The 18,935-nt window shown below is 53.6% G+C and overlaps 1 protein-coding gene across 1 annotated transcript in view; it reads left to right on the top strand.

The window, feature by feature from the left end:
• The window catches only part of ADCY5 (adenylate cyclase 5), a 159,018-nt gene that overhangs the window by 100,605 nt on the left and 39,478 nt on the right, over positions 1–18,935 (top strand). Inside the window, exons 4-8 of the mRNA XM_025285182.3 lie at positions 8,949–9,060; positions 10,591–10,718; positions 12,726–12,884; positions 13,749–13,890; positions 15,906–16,046. Coding sequence (XP_025140967.1) covers positions 8,949–9,060; positions 10,591–10,718; positions 12,726–12,884; positions 13,749–13,890; positions 15,906–16,046 — 682 coding nt within the window. The remainder of the gene's footprint in view (positions 1–8,948; positions 9,061–10,590; positions 10,719–12,725; positions 12,885–13,748; positions 13,891–15,905; positions 16,047–18,935) is intronic.

The following is an 18,935-nucleotide window of genomic DNA, read 5'->3' as shown; positions in this document are numbered from 1 at the left end:
GTGTGCTAAGTCACTTCAGTCATGTCTGACTCTGCAACGCTATGGACTGTAGGCCGCCAATCTCCTCTGTTCATGGGATTCTTCAGGCAAGAATACTGGAGTGGGTTGCCGTGCCCTCCTAAGGGGATCTTCCCAACCCAAGGATCAAACCCACATCTCTTGCGTCTCCTGCACTGGCAGACAGGCTCTTTACCACCAGTGCCACCTGCGAAGCCCTTTTCTTGTCACACTTCCTATCAATTACAGATATAAGTGGTCTTATATTTTCATCTCATTCATGCCACAAACATTTTTTGAGCTGCTACTCTGTGCCAGGCATGACTCAGAGTAAATGGAAAAGACATTGTGTTGCCCCTTAGAGAATGTCTAGCCCTCATAAGTGAGGTAAGGCGGAGCCGGGTGCTATGGGTTGATGACCCAGCTGGCCCCACTGGTATTGAGTCTTTTCTTTTAATTAATCAATCAATTGATTAATTATTTTAGCTGTGGTAAAATATGCACAGTATACAATTTACTGTTTTAACCATTTTAAGGGTACAGTTCAGTGGCATTAAGTATATTCACATTGTTGGACAGCCATCAGCCCATGCATCTCCAGAAGTTCTTTCCTCTTGTAGCACTGAAACTCCATACTCATTAAATACTAACTCCCCATCGCTGCCCTTCCCCAGCCCCTGGTGACCACCATTCCACTTTCTATGAACTCGTCTATTTCTAGGTAGCACATTTACTTAGAGTTAAGCAGTATTGGTGCTTTTGTGTCTGGCCTATTTCACTTAATGTCTTTAAGGTTCATGCATGCTGTAGACTATATCATGTTTTCCGTTGTGTTTTAAGGCTGAATACCATTCCGTTGTATGTATTTACCACACTGTGCTTTTCTACGCATCCATTGATGGACTCTGGGGTTGCATCCACCTCTTGGCTACTGTGAATGGTGCTGCTATGACCATGGGTGTACAAATATCTCCTTGAGTCCCTGCTTTCAATATTTTGGGGTATATACCTAGAAGTGAAACTGCTATTTCAGATGGTAATTCTATTTCTTTTTAAAAAATTGTACTTATTTAATTTTGGCTCTGCTGGGTCTTCGTTGCTGTGTGGGCTTTCTCTAGTTGCGGTGAGCAGGGCCGACTTGGTTGTGGTGCTTGGGCTTCTAGTGCAGTAGCTTCTCTTGTTGCAGAGCACAGCAAGGGTACTTGGGCTCAGTAGTCGTCGTGCACAGGCTTAGTTGCCTCACCGCATGTGTGTTCCTCCCAGACCAGGGATCGAACCTGTGTCCCCTGCACTGGCAGTTAAATTCTTAACCACTGGGCCACCAGGGAAATCTCAGTAATTCTAACTTTTTAAAGAACCCCATACTGTTTTCCATAGTGGTTCACGAGTCTACCTTTGCACCAACAGAGCACAAAGGTTCCAATTTCTTGACATCCTTGCCTGGGATTGGGTCTTGACAACAGACCTAAGTTTGTCCTGGGGCATAGAATGGGGATCAGTGGGGGGTGGAACCAGCACCTCTCTGCCTCTCAAAATGGGGGCCCCTGGAGGAAACCGGAAGACAGAGAAGTCAGGGCACAGAGTCACTGACCAGTCAGACAGGTCAGGCTGCCTTTGAAACAACTGAAATCAGCTGTGCTTTGTGATTCTGATTCTAATAAGAATTCAGACACAAGAAGGCTGATTCTGGGCAGAGTGAGTCAAAGAGGACATCCTGAAGATGAAAGGGTTAGAGTTAGGGCCTAAAATAAGAATGCGAATTATTTTCCATCTTTTAAATATTAACATTTTTATTATACAAAGGACGTATGTTCTTTGTAGGAAAATTGGAAAATAAAAGCAGCCTGAGAAGTAAATAGAAAGCAACCGTCTTGTCACCACTGAGAGGTCCCGACTGTGCTTGACTATGCTCGGTCCTGGTGCAGGGCCCTCCCTTTAGGGACCGTGCCCCAACTCTCCCCAGACTCTGGGAACGGAAGACCTGCAGCTGCTGTGGGCTTCACTGTCGGGAAGGAGAAGGGCTTGGGGGGTGGAAGCAAGAGCAAGGGACTGGCGGGTGGAACTGAGGTCTGCCCGAGACCCTGAGGTCGGCAGCGAGGATCCCAGGATGTACCTTGACCCCAGTCCCCCTGGACCCAGTCCTAAGACAAGTCCAGGCTTGTCCTAGGACCCACACCTTCTGAAGGCAGAGGTCCCATCTGTGGGAACAGAGAGGGCATGGCCGTCCCAGGGCAGCTTCTCCCCTAGTTGGGTGTGTGCCGACACCCAGGGTGCTCAGGTCCTCTCCTGGGCCTTCCCCCCTTGCGCTCCCAGCCTGCAGAGTCAGATGGTCCTCTGGCTGCCCCCTATTCTGACACCCCGTTTTAATTGTTCTCCAATGCCCCTCGGGAAATGCCCAGTCATCTGGTGCCCATTCTCAGCCAAGTGATGATAAGACCACACTTGATTGTACTGCTCACCTAGGGCCTGGGGGTGGCCCATCACCCCCTCCTTTATCTTACAAGCGGCGTCGAGCCAGGTGGCTCTCTGGGTTACAGGGCTTGGAGCAAATGGAGAGACGCTGAGGGGGCATCCCTCTCCGTCTAGAAGAGACCCCTGGCCTGTGGCTGGGCCTCCCCAGCCTGCACACTCAGGGCCCGCAGGGCATTTCCTGCCCTGCTTCCCCAGAACCTTCTGCACCCGCTGGGCCCACCACTCCAGGAGTTGGACTGAGACCTGGCTGTGCTCCCTTCCCAGCCCCCACCCCATGACCTCTGTTTCCCCAGGCCCCCGCTCCTCCTGGGCCCACCTGGACAGATGGTTTGCCTCTTGGCATTTCTCAAGTTCCCTCTCTGTGCCAGATGGGGAATGCTGGAGCTCAGAGGGGTGGGCCCTCCTGCTGCCGCCTGCCCAGACACCCCCCTCCCCCCTCCCTCCATTCCTGGCTGCTCAGAAATGCTGTGGGATGCGGTTTCAGCACAGGAATAGGATCAGATGCCGGCAGCTCCATCAAGTCCTAGGGTCTGCTGGCAGCAAGAGGGAACAACAGAGAGGAAAGGAAACGGCTTAACCAAAAATGCGTGTGGTAAGGCTGCGAGGAAGCGCCTGTTGGGATGAAAGGCCTGCCCACTCTGGAGTAGAAGGCAGGCCACCTGAGTGATGGACAGCATGCAATTAGGGAGGAGCGCACAGCCGGGGCAGGCCTACCCAGCGTCTGCCCATACCAGCCATGAGGGCCTGGTTGTGTTGCCAAGACAAGCTCTCAAGTGGGAGCTAATCAATGAATTAGCACCTTAGTGCAAGTCTGGGCCCCACGCTGTTGTAAAATGGCCTTCGGAATCATGAAGGAGCAGATCGGGAAATCTTGGCCAGCAGAACAGACAGCCTGCCGTTGGGTAAACCTCGTAAACCAGAGGAGTCTCCAGAAGTGACAAACACTGAGCAGATTCATCCCCCCCCCCCCCATCCCAAGGCAGCGGAGGAGTGCAACTTCCCCTCTGACAGGAGGTGAGGGGACCATGGGGTGGGGGGTAGCATTTCCATCTACGTGGAGGACAGGCTGCAGGGCTCGGGCTTGGGACCATTCCAAGCTTCCATGCCAGTTACAAGTCTTGCTTTGAGCCCCCTCCTGCCTGGCTGCTGGTCACTGTCACTCCGTGAGAAGGAGGGGAGCAGGCCACTGCCCCTCCCTGATTCCTCAGCAGCTGTTGAAAGAACTTCTTTTATGGAAGAGTAGATCCCAGCGGGCTGGAGGGAGGGTCAGGCTTCCCAAGGCACCATCCCCATGGCTGTTGTCTCTGATGTCCCCTAGCTTGACCAGGAAGCTGCCTGGCCTCCTCTGTAACTATTCCACCATTTGTTCTATGAACACTGCTGAGTGTCTGTGGGGTGACAGGCCGAGGGTTCCCCAGGCTCGTGTCTCAGATGACATGCTTGGGACTCCAACAGGCCCAGTGTGATAGAAGGACAAGCTACTGGAGTTACTGATCCTGCTTCTTCCTTGCTTTAAATTATGATGAATCTCTTCTATTCTACAAATATATATTAGACATTGTGTAGGTTGAATTGTGTCCTTCTAAAAGATGGTGACTCAAATGGTAAAGAACCTGTGGGTAAAGACCCAGGTTCGATCCCTGGACTGGGAAGATCCCCTGGAGAAGGGAATGTCTACCTACTCCAGTATTCTTGACTGGAGAATCCCATAAACAGAGGAGCCTGGTGGGCTGCAGACCATGGGGTCACAAAGAGTCACACATGACTAATTGACTAACTCTAAAAGATACATAGTCCTGACCTGTGAACATGAACTGAGTTGGAAATAGGGTCTTTGAAGTGAAGTCAAGATGAGGGCTTGCTGGAGAGGGTGGGCCCCTGATCCAATATATGTGGTGCCCTTATAAGAAGAGGAAAATGTCATGCAGACCCAGATACACATAGAGAACGCCTTCTGCAGGGAGAGGCAGAGACTGGAGTGACACAGTTGCAAGCCAAGGAGTACAAGGATTGACAGCCACTCCTGAAAGGTAGAGAGGCAAGGAAGTAGTCCATCCAGAGTCTCAGAGAAAGCATGGCTCTGCTGACACTTTGACTTCAGATTTCTCGCCTTTAGACTTCTAGCCTCCTGCCTGCTGGACAGAACTGAGAAAATAAATGTCTGTTGTCTTAAACCACACAGTTTGTTGTTCTTCGTTATAGCAGCCCTGGGAAACTGACACAGGGTATTAGGTGCCGTGTGCTGGGTATTGTGCTGGGTGTGTGAGTGTGTGGAACTGGGATGGACAGAGCAGAGGGCAAGGTGGATGTGACCTGTCCTCATTCATAGTCATTCCAAATTTAATTGAGCAGTTCCTCTGTGTGCCAGACATTGTACCAGGGGCGAGCATGCGGTGTTGAATGAAATAGACCAAAACTCCTCTTTCAAAGGCTTTACATTCTAGTGGACAGAAACAGACAGGAGCATGATAATAAATATGAGCAACAAGAACAGCTAATAGATTAAGTGGTAAAAATGCAATGGAGACAAATACAGAAGGGAAGGGAGATAGACATATGGGAGGGGTTGTAGATTTAAGCAGGTTGGTGGAAGCCTTGAGAAGGTGTCATGTGAACTAGTACAGTGGTTCTTAACCCTGGCTACATACCAGGGAAGATTACAATAAAACAGAACAAAAACAATCAATAGCAGAGCCCTGTCCCAGACCGATGAAGTCAGAATCTCTTGAGACGTGGCGGAACCTCTCCATAGAAAAGCTCTCAGTGGATTCTGATGGACACCAGGTCTGAGAGCCACTGGTTTAGTGAATGAGAGCTGCAGTGGAGAAAGGAATTCTCCAAGGCCCACCCAGGTGCCTGTGGAGGAGACTGGTGGCAGGCCTGCCTGTATCCATACGCGGCAGGCAGAGGCCCTCCTGGCTCAGTGGCTGGGAGAGCTGAGGCAGCTGTGGGCTGAGGATGCAGTGAAGCGAGACCCCTTGAGCCCTGGTCCACAGTCTGCCTCGTGTTGTCCTCCTCCTGTCTTCTCCTGAGCCTGGTGCTGTGGGTCACCCTTCCCAGCAGCAATCCTGCCTCTACCAAGTTGTTGTTCAGTCGTCCAGTCATGTCTGACTCTGCGACCCCATGGATGGCAGGATGCCAGGCTGCCCTGTCCTTCACCATCTCCCAGAGCTTGCTCAAACCCATGTCTATCGAGTCCATGATGCCATCAAACCATCTCATCCTCTGTCATCCCCTTCTCTTCCTGGCTTCAGTCTTTCCCAGCATTAGGGTCTTTTCCAATGAATTGGCTCTTCTCATCAGGTGGCCTAAGTATTGGAGCTTCAGCTTCAGCATCAGTCCTTCCGTTGAATATTCAGGGTTGATTTCCTTTAGGATTGACTGGTTTGATTTCCTTGCTGTCCAAGGGACTCTCAAGAGTGTTCTCCAGCACCACAATTCGAAATAATCAATTCTTTGACACTCAGCCTTCTTTATGGTCCAGCTCATCTCACATCTGTACATGAATACTGGAATATAGCTTTGACTATACGGACCTTTGTCGGCAAAGTGATATCTCTGCTTTTTAATACACTGTCTAGGTTGGTCATAGCTTTTCTTCCTAGGAGAAAAGCTCAGTTGGGAATTATTTTTCCTTCCCACCGTGGCAGAGACTAATCACCCCCAAAGCCAGGCTTCTGCTGTGTAGCCTGGGATCCAGTGTGGAACAGCCTGTGGGCCTGGTGTCTGCCAGCTTTGCAATCAAAAACTGATGCTTATGAAGGTGTTCCTTGACTGAGCAGTTGATCTTGACTCCTACTTCCCCTGGCTTTGATTTCTTGAGAATTAAAGAAGAATCTCCAGAACAGCTATATAACGGTTCTTTCACACAGACTGGGAGAGACCTTTCCCCTTTCCTGGGTTGGGTGGGGCTACCCGAGAGACTGAGAGCCGGGGAGCTGGCTGGTGGGGGGGGTTGTGGTCAGCATTTACTTCAGGAGCTGGGAGCATCACCAGTGTGGATTTCCAGGTGCCGGGCATCAGAGCCTTGTGAGGGCTCCGGCTCCCTTTCATCCTATGAGCCCCTGCCCTGTGGCTGCCCCTCTGGAGCAGCTGGAGTGATTCCTGAGTCCTGTGGGCTCACCCAGTCTCTCCACTCCTCTCTCTCCTTACCTTCTCTTCCTTCCCCCTCATTTGTCTCCTCTCGAACCAGCTCCCCCAGGTCTCCCACCTTCTTTGCCTTTCCTTCTGAACTTGTCTTCCGGTCTCCACTGGGATCAGAGTGGCTGGAGGAGCCGGGAAGCTGGGAAACAGCACTGAGCTCCAGCCCAGGGGCTGCCTTCTCACACTTTTCTTGTACTTGCCTGGCCCAAGCCCCAGGAGGCGCTCCCACTTCCCATCGTGTGCAAGCTGGTGCCCAGCGTGTCCCCTTGTGATGGAGTCCTGTACTTGCCCACCTGTGGCAGCCCACACCCACACCTCCCACCACCCCATATACAATGCCAGACCAGAGCATTATGCTTTTACTCACTTAAGATGACTGTGGGGTCAATAGACAGTGTAACATTTATTGGCTTAACACCTGGACTGTGGAGCCAGATTGCCTGTGTGGCCCTGGGGAGCTGACTTGACCCCTCTGTGCTTTAGTTTTTTTTTACCTATAAAAGGATTCCTACCTCTTAGGGTGGTTATGAGGCTTAAATGAGTTAATACATGTAAAAGGTTTAGTACAGTGTCCAACTGTTTTAAGACATGCGTTATTATCCAGGTATGATGAGGCTAACAGATCAGGAGACAGCTGCCATTGAAAAGGGAGCTTGTTACTCACAGGTCCCGAGAAGAGAGGGCGCACTGTGCTGTGGGTTAGGGGGCACTCGGGGATACACGGGGGTCCACCAGGAGGTAGAGTGAGGAGAAACGTGCGCAAAACCTCTGTTGTGGTTTCTGCAGGAATGAAGAGGAAAGGGAGAGTCAGCAGGCTTCTGATTGTCTAGTTTTATAATAATGTCGGCGGGCTCTGGGGCACAGGACTGTCCCATGTCACCTGGCATCTGTCTCTGGGGTGATGAGGGCAGGGGAGTGATGGCCCAAGTGTGAGGATCTGACTGGGGTGGGAGGCTCTGGACTCTAAGGCAAGTGGTTAAACATTTCTAGCACCTGGCTGGCCTGGGAGGGGCAGGATCCCCAGGTCAGCAAGGCCCAAGATGTCAGACAGCAGACTGAAAAGACATGCTTCATGCACACACACACAGTATCCAAATAAAATGACAAGATACGTTTAGTTCTACATTCTGGTGTGAATTCTGGTGTCGGTCTAGAGCCTCGAGAGCTGCATGGATCAGAGAAGAGAGCACAGGCCGTGGGGAGGAGCCCCCATGCTGCCGTCCACAGCTCTTCTCGAGGGTCCACCCCCTTATCCTGGGACGGGGACATCGGGACCTCCTTCAGTGCTGCCTCGAGGGGCCCAGCCCTTGTGCGTGGCCACCAGGAACAGCTCGGCTTGCAAGAGCTACTACATTTCTGTGTCCGTTTTAAGGAAAAGCTCTCAGAGCCCTTACACATTCTGGCCCCGGGGCCTCACCTCTGAGAGTATGTTTTGAAAGAAAAGGAAGACATGTTGAATCTCAGGAACGGATGAAAGATCACACCACAAAATACAGGGACCAGCGGGCGCACCGAGGAGCTCAGGGGTGAGACCGAAGGAGCTGGCAGGACAAGGTGGGGGCCTTCCCTAGATGCTCACTGGCTGCATCTTCCTCTCCTTCTTCCCTCAGCCTCTTCGTTCTGTCTCTGCTAGAGCAAGGATCCCCAACCTCCGGGCTGAGGACCGGCACCTCCTGTCAGATCAGCAGCAGTATTTGATTAGAAATAAAGTGCACAATAAGTGCAGTGTGCCTGAATCATCCCCACACCATCCCCACTCCCCCTCGTCTGTGGAAACGTTGTCTTCTGTGAAATCGGTCCCTGGTGCCAAAAAGATTGGGGACCACCATGCTAGAGGACTCCCTCGGGGTGGAGGGCCTGGGCTGGGATTCTCTTGTGTATGGGATTGGGAAGTGAGACGTCTGTGAGGCTCCCCTTAGGGCCTGAACACTTTCCAGACAAGAGGAACCAAAGGCCCCTCTCCTGGACCCAACTACCTTGAGTGGGCTGCCCAGGAATCAGATGGGGGGCAGGCCTGAGAGGTGGCTGAGGACGGGGTGCCCCGCCCTGTTGGGTGGCCTCAGACAGAAACACACGTTCCCAGGCCTCTGCCTTCCCTTTCCTCCTGGGTCGGCGGCGAGGGTACAGGGAGATTCAGAGAGAAGGGCTGAGCCGGCATTTCCCCGCCAGCTGGGAAAGGCCCCCAGTGTCAGCTGTCTCTCTGTCCCCTCCCCAGCAGCCATTCGGAGGTCCCAGGACTCTTGCAGGCCAGTGGTCCTCCTAAGGTAGAGGGTGGCCCTGGCTGTGTTCCCCCCAACCTTCCTCCCTCACGGGGGTCTACCCCCCTGTCTCCCCAGCATCCTGTTTGCTGACATCGAGGGTTTCACCAGCCTGGCATCCCAGTGCACTGCCCAGGAGCTGGTCATGACCCTCAACGAGCTCTTCGCCCGCTTCGACAAGCTGGCTGCGGTGAGTCCCCCCCATCTCCCTGCTCCCGCCACTGCCCTGGGGCCCCTGTGTGCCTGAGCCAGGGCCGGAAGGGTGGCCTGATCCGGGCTGCCTGGGGTAGGGTGCTGCGGGGCGGCCACTGGAGCTGGTGAGCAGGGCTGCACAGGCTGCGGCGGCGTGTTCTCACGCCCTGCGTCGGCCCCGACCACACACTCAGAGGCGCTCTCACGGTGTCTCAGCCACAAGGGAACGAGCCCTCCACCAGCAGACAGGAGGGCATGTCTGTGGGGATCGTGGCCCAGACCCCTGAATTTGTGGAATTTGTGTCTGGGGGAGCAAATTCGGTGCCACACAGTCACTTTCCTGATGAAGGTAGCCAGAGTGATTAAAAAAAAGAGAGAGAGTCTGAATCTCTACTGGCCTGCAAACAGCTGTGTGTCACCCCTGGGACGTCCAGAAAGAGGACTCCTCCATGTTGGGACAGATTGGAAGTGCCCCCCACCCCCTGCCCAGACATGGAGTGTGAAGGACACATTGGTTCATTAGTCCCTGTCTACACTCTGTTGTTCTTTCCCAGCCTTTGTGGCTTTGAGTCACGCTCTGTGCCTTTGGGGAGTCCTGTATCGGGGACACTTACTGCAGTGTCCTCTGGCATGTGGACATGTCCCTGGGCAGTCACAGGATGCCAGGCCAGATCACGGATGAGAGCCAGTGCCCGGGTCTCTGAGGGCATTGATGGGGGGCCTCACGTCTCACCGATTTTATCATGGAACGTGGGCAAGGTGAATGGCAACATGCTTGGCCCTTGGGCATAGGAAGGGCCTTAAAGGAGAGTTCAGGGCACACAAATACTTGGGTTCCAGTGCTCCAGCTTCATGAAATAACTTCTGGGATGCAGGTTGGGACAGCTCTGAATTGGTGATTAATGACAGTCCATCTCAATCCCAATTACTCATCAATTGCAGCCTGCGGGGTGACCCTGCATCTGGTGGGGGCTTCCGCTCATGGCGGTCTTAGCACACACGTGCTCACCGGCCTAGTAAAACTCCCTTGGATAAAAAATTCCAGGCTGAGGGTCAGCTGAGATTTAGTAAAATCTTGTTTCTGCTTCAGTCTTTCATAAAAGGAGAGTCACAAAACTGTCAGTAGAACCTTCGGCCAAGAGTCGGAGCATGCCCCAGAGCTGGAGTGGGATGGGGCCCTTGCTCTCAGCTCAGGGCCTCTCATGCTGATAAGTCTGCCGCCTTCGCTGCCACACTGAGCCAGTTGCATTCTCCTTGAGCCTCAGCTGTGGCCATAAAAGTGAGTTCCTGAGCCTGGGGGCACTGGAATGCTTCTCTAGGGCTGTTCGGCCTGTCCTCTGTCCCCCATGGCTCCCGATAAGCCTGTCCCAGTGCTGGGGCCTCACCTCGTGCCAGCCCTGGGTCTGTGCTCGCTGCCCTAAAAGGCAAGTTATTCCAGGCACAGGGTGAATCTGTTTGCTTCCTGTTTCTTTCCCTCCCACTTCTCTTTCCTGCTATTTTTAATTTTTAAAATTAATTTGCTTTCCAGGAGAATCACTGTTTACGTATTAAGATCCTGGGAGATTGTTATTACTGTGTCTCAGGGCTGCCTGAAGCCAGGGCTGACCACGCCCACTGCTGCGTGGAGATGGGCATGGACATGATCGAGGCCATCTCGTAAGTGCCCATCTCCTGGGTGACTGCCTGCCTGTAAGGACATGTCCATCTCCAGGGGACTGCCCGTCTGCTGTCCCACAGCCCGAGTAACTGACTCATGTTGAACTGGTGGATGCAGGGCAACAGTGGGGCAAAGCCACGTCCCAAGGGCCCTGGCCACTCTGGAGGGTTGATCCACACCTGCAGGCTTTGGGTCTTCTCCTGGGCTGTCTGCAGCAGCCTGGGAAGCTCTGCACACAGGGACCTGTCCTGGGAGAAGGGAGGGCTTTGCAGACTCCAGGGCAGCAGGAGGTGTGGAACCACCCCTCCAGCAGAGGGGGACTGGCTGGGAGTCGCGCTGTGCCCTGTGCTGTGGGACTGTCTACCGCTCTAGCCCCTATGTCTTCTCAGAGCCAGTCAGCCAAGGGTAGAAGTCACCAGTCCCATTTCTTCCCAGATGAGAAAGGTTGGGCTCACAGGAGCTAAATAGCTCCCCGGAGTAATACTGCTAGGCAGGTAGATGCGGACACAAATTTCCCATTTAAGAAAATCCATCCTTCCTGGGAACAATAGCAAACAGATCTTTGGGCCAATTCTTGATCACTGCTGACCACAGAAGAAGCCCCAGTCATTAAACAACATGGACAATCCAAGCTTACAGTCAGTCAAGGGAGAGGATCAGAGATTGTATCCAGGATTAATAATTGTGAGTTTTAGAAGTAGCCTGGGTGTGGCAAAAGAAAAGCCACAGTGGGCAAGGTCAGAGGTCAGAGTAGCTGGCCCAGGAGGTGGCCGGGTCCATTCTGTTTGGCTCGGTTCCCTTTGGTGGTGTTTTCCGAGTTCCCCTGCATGCCTGGGCTAGACACGGGGCCAGAAGCATGGAGTCTGTTGAGGGAGAGAGACCAGGACTCCCGCTGCTCTGATACCAGGCATGCCCAGTGGACACCATCAGGTAAGAGAGGCAAACTGCAGCAGAGAGCCCAGGATAGGGCAGTTGATTCCACTGGGAGGACCAAGGGAGACTTCATAAAGAAGGTGGCCTTGGAATTAAGCCAAAAAGGCAGAATGAGAGACTTTAACCTAAACAAGTGTCCAGAGGTCTTGTGGATGGAAGACACAGCTCCAGCAAAGGTACTGGCAGAGTTGATCCCAGGACGAGAGAAATGCTAGGTGACCTAAGTATTCCCTGTGGTGGGTATCAGCCTCTTGGTGTAGGATGGGGCAAGAGCTGGAGTCCACATGGTGGTCCTGCCCACCAGGCCAAGTCAGACTGCCGGCCCCACTGCTGGCTGAATGGGCCCATATGCAGGGAGTCAGAGAGGGTCCAGGCCCCTAAAAAGTGCAAATGTGAGCACCGGCTCCCTCTCCTGTGCCCCAGACACACACCCAGAGCTGCAGAGCTTCCATCCGACTCCCCCTCCTACAGGTGGCCCACCCATCTACTGGGGACCCCCGGGTACGTGCATGGTGCATGTGGTGGGGTTGGAGCTGTCTTCTAGCATGTGGAGACCCCTGGTCCCCTGCACCTGCCCCAGCTTCCTTTCTTTCCTGGGCAGGGTCTCTCCATCATCCTGCTAATGTCGAAGAAGCAGCAATGTGGATAAATCTGACAATTATATGAATGGAGATTGGAGTGACTGTAACTTTCCTGTTGACTCAAATCGGCACTAACGTGCGCTTGCATTTTCAGAACACAACTTAGTTGATGACTGAGGGTGGCGCTGGCTCAGGTGTCCTAGCTGTCGGGGGGAAGCAGTGGGGCCTGGATTCTAGTGTGAGGTGCTGCGCCACCTTGTGGGCAAGATAGGAAACAGCGCTCTCACAGTTTAGAGCCACTGAGCACCAAGGGCTCAGCCCTTGCCCTTCAGGTTGAACAGTTTCAGACTCTGGATTTGGGCTGGCCCAGAGAGAAATGACCCTTTGACCTCTGCACCTTCTCACGCACCCTGACCCCATGCCTTCCAGCCACCCCCACTCTCTGCGCCTGGCCCTGACCCCTTCCCAGCCTTACCCCTGCTCCATCCCCAGGCTGGTCCGGGAGGTGACAGGTGTGAACGTGAACATGCGTGTGGGAATTCACAGCGGGAGAGTGCACTGCGGTGTCCTCGGCCTCAGGAAGTGGCAGTTCGATGTCTGGTCTAACGATGTCACACTGGCCAACCACATGGAGGCTGGAGGCAAGGCGGGGTGAGTGAGAGACGGCAGCTTCCGGCCTGGCCCCACCCAGGCGGCTCTTGTGGGAGGGGCCAGGATGGGCGTGACCAGGTAGCTGTGGCCCTGGGGGGCTACAGAATCTAAGTGGGATTCCTCTAGTAGCTGAGCGCCGACTCACGGCAGTTTGTAGGGAGCACGTCCCAACCCTCACCTAGTGTTCATCCAGAAACTACACAGAACTTGGTGGTCTGTTTTGAGATGCGAGGTAGCATAGACTTCTAGATAGGGGAGGAACCCTGGCGGGGGGTGGGGTGGGGATGGGGGGTTGGCCAGGATATACGGAGGTGGAAGGTGAGCTGGCCCGGCACAAGGGGCAGTATGGGGACAGGTGGGGAAGGCGGGGTTGGGGGAGGTGCTAGGCTGGGGACAGGCATAGGTGGAGGAAAACACAGTACTTCCAAGGAATGGAGGAAGAGCAGATGGCCTTTTAGGAACCAGTGGGAGAAACAGTGTGTCTGTGCAGAGGACGCTCATGCCAGGCTGGAGAATTGGACACGATCCTGTAGTCAGCAAGAGCCACCGCTGGCTTCTGCAGGTTTGTGAGACTGGAGGCCGTGTTCTCCTGGCAGGCTGACATGTTACTTTATTGTAATAACATGATGCCGATGTGCTGTGGTGTGGTCTCGTTGGCCGCGAGCTGGCGCGGGGCCCACCGAGCCATCTTGATGACTTGGAGGCATACGGTCCCTTGAGGGACCCAGATAGGGGTGAGCATTTGAGCCAGAGCTCTGGGATTTGAATGATGACTCAGTCGGTGGCAGTTTGGTTCTGCACTGGAGCGGGGGTTCTGAATTCATAGCTACTGCCCTCCTCTCCCTGCTTGCCTCCCCACCCTAGACGCATCCACATCACCAAGGCCACTCTCAACTACTTGAATGGTGACTATGAGGTGGAGCCAGGCTGTGGGGGCGAGCGCAACGCCTACCTCAAGGAGCACAGTATCGAGACCTTTCTCATCCTGCGCTGCACCCAGAAGCGGGTCCGGGGGCCAAGGGCTGGGGCGGGGTTGGGCGTGGGCAGGGGCCTGCGGTGGCGGGGGCTGGGGGTGGGGATGGGGGAGCGGTGGGGCGGGGGCAGGGAGGGGTGGTGTGGGGGTGGGGTGGGGATGGGGGGTGGGGGGGGGCGATGGAAGAGTTTCATTCCTTGTGGGAGGACTGTTTCTTGGCCTGCTGCTTCCTTCTCCTCTTACTCTTTCCTTGAGTCAAGTCCCGATTCAGTCGTGGTCCCTGTGTCTCCAGAAGACGTGAGAGCCACAGAGGCTTAGCAAAGGCTGATGGCAAACAGGAGATGTTTTCATTTTTCTTCTGTTGCAAAAATGCAACAGACCTCAGATCAGTTAGTGACAATGCAACAGAAGGCCATGAGATGGACATGCGGCATCAGGGTATACGGTGTCCTTTATTTCCATCTTGTTCCTTGTCTATTGCCTAACTAGGTTGATCTTACTCTCTCTCTGCCTGTACTTATGTATCTCTGTTTCTTCATACTCTGTCCTTCCCCCCTCTCACTTTCTAGTCTTTCTTCTTCCTTCTTTTGTCTCAGCCTGCATGTGCCAAAAAAAAAAAAAACGGAAATATTAGCAGACTTAGTGTTCTGTTTTTAATAGTGTCATGTTCCATATTCTTAATTTTTAAAGCAAATGGGAGCATTTTCTATTTTACCCATTTTATATTTCTCCCTAGATTGAAATGCCTTTTACTTATAAGCCTTCCAGTTGAATTTATCTGTTGGTCAGAGCCCTTTGATAGAAAAAACTTCCCTGTTTCTTTCCTAAGGAGTTAGACTAAAGACAAAATTAAACTGTGAGGAAGTTTCAGCGAAAGTCTTGGAGACAGCAAAAGTAGATTTTTCAAAGTGGGCAGAATTGTTTGAGGCCAGGCGCCCACCCTTGGAGGGGCATCAGGGGCGTACCCCACCCTCTCTGGGAAGCCCAGCACATGCATCCTGGCTGCGGGGAGGGGGTGTGGGGGTGTTGAGGAGAGCCCCTGAGGGAGCTGTGTCAGGCCTGCCACAGACACCTGGGAGAAGGATGGGAGGGTGTAGGTGCTTTGGGGAAAGTGCCTTGTGGCTTAATTGACTCATTTTAAAGCATTTGTTTGTTGTTTGGCTGGAGTGTAAATGAACTGAAATATTCCCAGGCCCTCCTCCCACACCCTTCCTCTCCGCTGGGCCCACGGGCCTCCTCGTCCGGCCCCACCCAGGATAAAGGCTTACCCTCTGCCCTGGGTTTTCTGGGTCTTGGCTCTTCTAGCTTGACAAGTGGTCCAGGAAAGATGAAATGGGACAACCCCCAACCCAGAGCTGTGTCTGCTGAAGCAGGCTGTATCTCTCCCCTCGGCCTCCCTGATCTGAGCGGCTGCCTTCCCAGGCTCAGGGATGGAGAAGAGGGGAAGGCCACCCAGGTCCCCCCAGGACCTCTGCAGCCCTCCACCTCGAGCTTGTTTGAGTGGATGAACAGATAGATTGTGGTTGGCACATGGAGAGCTGGCTGAGGCCCAGTCTGTGTATTTGTACAACTCATGTCAGCCGTTGAACCTCACGTTCTAATGACCCAAACCTCCTGAAGCTGCCGCTGAGCAGCAGGACCTGTTCTACTGTTCACTGTGCTAGAACAAGCCTGTTTTGGGGTAGAAATAGAAATCTCTGGTTTCCTCTCCCTCCATCACCCCCAGGCACTTTCAGACCCAGGCTCTAACATTCTGTGCCAATGACAGATGTTCCCATGCCCCATGGCTTCCCAACAAGACCAACCTCATCATCCTGTCCTGCTGCTCCCACCTGAGGCTCACAGCCCCCAGCCAGGGCTGGTCTGGGGAGTTTGAGGGACTTAGGATACTTTCTTGGATGCACTTTAGGGCCCCAGGCTGTGCAGAGAGGGAAGAGGCCTCTGCCATAACTCCTGCCTGCCCAGGCACTGGGAGGAATGAAACTCTTTGCGTGGGCTCACCGGATGGGCCCTGTCCATGGGCTGATGCCTTTCTGTTGCTCTCCCAGAAAGAAGAGAAGGCCATGATTGCCAAGATGAACCGTCAGAGAACCAACTCCATCGGGCACAACCCGCCTCACTGGGGGGCTGAGCGCCCCTTCTATAACCACCTGGGTGGCAACCAGGTGTCCAAGGAGATGAAGCGGATGGTGAGTGGCTGGCGGGGCAGTGTGTGAGCCGTACTCTCCAGGGCTGGGGCCCCCTGTGGGTGAGGGGACTGGGTCAGACCCCTCATGTGGCCAAGGGAACCTGGGGAGCCACAGGAGGAAATGTTGGAAAGAGGTTCACCCTGACTTGGGACCAGGAGCCAGAGCACCTAACTTCCAGCCCCAGGCTTTCTCCGTGGGCCCCACCATCTCTTGGCATGCTGGATTTGACTCTGGAGCAGAGCAGCAATGCCCCTTCCCCCCTCCCCCTTGGCAGAGCCTGCTGGTGCAGGCTGGACTCAGGGTCTCATAGAGTCTCCAGGGGTCTCTTGGAACTGTCTGAGGAACCCTGGGGAGTTAGGTGGGCACCAGCTTTTCAGACACCTTCCAGCATCTGGTATATTTCCCAGACCGCTGAAACATATACTCTGGCTCAGTCACCCAGAAAAAAATCCCAGTGCTTTTTGGCTGGTGCCAAGAGATGGTCTTTTTGCTCTCGGGGCTGAGAAACACCCTGCTAACTCCAGTGTTCCTGTGAGGCTGTGCGGACTGAGTGCGGGCTGAATGAGCCAAGGCTATGGTAGGGGCGTCGCCTCCATCTCAAGGGACCCTGCCTGCCTCGGGGGACAGACCCCCTCAGCCGCCCCTGCACACACCGCAGACAGCTAATTCAGGGTTCTATCAGTGAGGCTAGAAGGAAGACATCAGAGGGTGGGAAGAAGAGGGAGCAGGGTAACAGGAAGTCGGGTTCAGCAGCAGTGTTTTCTTTCTTTTTTCCTGAGAGCTTAGCTTCTACATCTGAACACATTCCCCAGCTCCTGCCTGATTCCCAGGCAGGAGCTGCCCACCCTGAGAGAGGGATAGGGGTGTGTGTGTGTGTGTCCACTTAGTTCCCACAGATTCTGATAAAGGAATGGGTGGCATGCTCCCCACACTAGGATCCCCACGTTGGGATCTGTGGCTCAGACTGGGTTTACATTGCAGCTGAAGTGACTGGAGACTCCAAGAGTCCAGCTGAGTCGGCAGACAGATCCAGGGGTCTGAGGGAGGGGACAGTCTGGGGACCAGTCATTCTGCTCCTTGCCAGCTAGCCAGTAGCAGATGACTAACTTTTAACGAAAATGCACAGAAGTAAAAAAGTGAGTTGAGTCAGGACCACCATTTTAACTTTTGATGGTCAAGAGGCAACTTACAGGACACCAAGGTTATAATATAATATGGGCTTCCCTGGTGGCTCAGAGGTTAAAACATCTGCCTACAATGCGGGAGACCCGGGTTCCACCCCTGGGTCAGGAAGATCTCCTGGAGAAGGAGATGGTAACCCCATTCCAGTATTCTTGCCTGGAGAATCCCATGGACAGAGAAGCCTGGTGGGCTACAGTCCAGGGGGTCGCAAAGAGTCGGACACGACTGAGAGACTTCACTTTCACTTTCTTCACTTTCGAGGTTATAATATAAGGCACAGAGTGGAGGAGGGCTGGCCTCTAGCCTCAGGGCTTTGAACGTGGACCTGGTCAGTGCCGCCCAGGGCTCCAGGCACCACTCCAGCTTCCTCCAGGCCACTCGCAAAGCAATTGCTGGACCTTCTGTGTTCTCACCCTGGTTCTTTAACCATCCTCTGCAGACTCTGTAGCGCGTGACCAGCATGGCCAAGAGGTGAAAGAGAGGGTGAGAGGAGAGGGGGAAGACTGAGAACAGGATGCAAAGAGGGGAGCTCTCATGCAGGTGGGAGGAAAGAGAAGCACAGGGGAGCAGGAAGACTGGAGAGAGAGGACAGAGAGGGTAAGGGGGAGATGGAGAGATCCGGGAGAACAGAGAAGAAAGCGATGCGGCAGGACAGAGGTGAGGATGGAAAACCACCAGCAGGCACGAAGGGTGCCTGCTGTCCGTTCTCTGTTTAAAATCTTTGGAAAGTTTTTTTCTCTAGTGATGTTTGGTATAAGTAGACTCTTCAGTTATTTCAGAGTCTCAGAGGAGCCAGTTTGGACTATAAGCACCTATTTGGCAGACACATTAATCATTGTTAGGACAAGAAGCCTTGGAAGAATTAGCAGAAGGGCCGTAATTGGGAAACAGTCTCAGGGGAGACTGGCTGCCGGAAAGGTTCCTCGTGGTGTTAATTGCTTCGCCCAGAGGGGAGGAAATGGAAAGTGAGCAGAAGAAAAGTGTTGAAGACACCCCTGTAGAAGGAGAGAAGAGGCTCCCCACCCCCTCCTTGCTGGGCGGAGTCACCCACGGGGCCAGCATCGAAGCACCATCTTCTGGGCCCCTGCCTGCCCAGAGTGTCCTGTCTGGAATACCACTGGCTTTGGGTGTTAAACCTGCCCAGAAACCCTGGAGAAAGATACCCAAAAAGAGAGCTTCTTCCTGGACTTTCACTGAAGATGTGGTGGAGGGTGGGAATTAGATTAAGCAGTGACCGAGAGCAGTTAGAGGGTAGTAACTAGCAGTCAGAAGCTTCTTTCTTTAAATCTTGATCCATCTTTTACCCAGCTTGTTAGGCGTAGTGAGGAGCTGCACTGTCTTAGGCTTGTGTCGTAAAGTCTCTAAGGTTATTTATTAATACAGAGGTTGGCAGGGGAGTGTGTAAGGTGAGGACTCAGGCAGCAGACAGAAACACTGGGCTGAGCTGCTACCAGAAGTGCTGAGGCAGAACTGCAGGAGCCCATCTGAGGGTCCTCCTCCCTGGGCTGAGGACCACAGTGCTGGAGCCAGTGAGCAGGTTAGGGAACCCAGTCCACTGGCCTGTGGGTTGCTTCTGTGTTTGTTTGTTTTTGCCATTCCAGGTCTTCCTGGTGGCAAGCGGGCTCTTTGTTGGGGCATACAGGCTTTCTCTAGCTGTGGCTCCTGGGCTTTTTGTCATGGTGCCCGGGCTTCTCTTGTTACAGGCTG

Source organism: Bubalus bubalis, chromosome 1, assembly GCF_019923935.1.
Source record: "Bubalus bubalis isolate 160015118507 breed Murrah chromosome 1, NDDB_SH_1, whole genome shotgun sequence".
NCBI lineage: Eukaryota > Metazoa > Chordata > Mammalia > Artiodactyla > Bovidae > Bubalus > Bubalus bubalis.
The sequence above is the reverse complement of the archived record's forward strand: the minus strand, read 5'-3'. Positions and strand labels throughout refer to the sequence as shown.